Below are 1,134 nucleotides of genomic sequence, written 5' to 3' on the forward strand. Positions count from 1 at the left end.
CATTTTTTGGACCCCACGAATATAGTTAACCAAGCCCACCACACACACACACACACACACACACACCACACACACACGCACACACACACACCGCGCGCGCGCACACGCACACTCTCTCACACCACCACACACACACACACACATGCACACACCACCACACACACCACACACACACCCACACACAACACACACACACGCACACACACACACACACCACTGCACACACACACACACTCGCATCCACACCCACACCCACACACCACAACACACCACTACACACCCACACACACACACACACACACACACCACATCACACACACACACACACCACACACACACACACCACACACAACACCACACTGCACACCACACACACACACACACAACACACACACACACACACACACACACAACACATACACAACAGTCACTGACAACACCGACATAACTTCCTAATGTCTCTCTCTACCTCAGTGCTATCCTTTATCTAAACGATGACTTTGAGGGAGGAGATTTCATTTTCACTGAGTTGGATGCTAAACAGTCACCGGTAAATATTCAGCTTTTCTTTCTCCATAATCTTATTTCAACATGTGCTGTACGTGTACACACAAACAATAATGAATGTCAAGCTTCGCTGCTATTCAATGTAACATGTTCTTTATTCCCGCGACGTCGCCAGGCCAGGTGCGTCCACAGTGCGGCCGCGTGGTCGGGTTCGGGGCCCGGGCAGGAAAACCCCCACGGTGTCAGAGCCGTCACCAGGGTCATAGGTGCGCTGTGGCGCTGTGGTTCCCCCTGGATCCACTCACAGGAAAAGGTACGGACCATCTCTGTGACTACCATCAGCATAACTGGGAAGCGCTCTGCAAATCGTAGTTTCTACCAACACATCTGTTAGTGGATAAGTAAAGAATTCAATTTACTGATTGTTTTGCAGTACACTATAAGTCAAAGTCGCTATGTTTTGATGGCAGGGTTGGATCAGTGGGTAGAGCAGCGCACATATACATGGAGGTTTATTCCTTACGCAGAGGTCCATTTTCGAATCCGACCTGTATCGATTTCTCCTGCATGTCCTTCTCTCTCCCCCTTTCTCACCTAGCGTCCTGTCCATTAAAGCGGAAAAAGCCA

The 1,134-nt window shown here is 49.6% G+C and overlaps 1 protein-coding gene across 1 annotated transcript in view; it reads left to right on the top strand.

Annotated features, from left to right (window-relative positions):
- LOC116036624 (prolyl 3-hydroxylase 1) overlaps positions 1-820 on the top strand; it is a gene marked incomplete at its 3' end in the record, with an annotated part of 16,613 nt that extends 15,793 nt beyond the window's left edge. Inside the window, 2 exon segments of the mRNA XM_036002581.1 lie at positions 475-550; positions 683-820. Coding sequence (XP_035858474.1) covers positions 475-550; positions 683-820 — 214 coding nt within the window.
- Positions 821-1,134: the final 314 nt, after the last annotated feature.

This window comes from Sander lucioperca, chromosome 6 (genome assembly GCF_008315115.2).
Source record: "Sander lucioperca isolate FBNREF2018 chromosome 6, SLUC_FBN_1.2, whole genome shotgun sequence".
In the NCBI taxonomy this organism is placed as follows: domain Eukaryota; kingdom Metazoa; phylum Chordata; class Actinopteri; order Perciformes; family Percidae; genus Sander; species Sander lucioperca.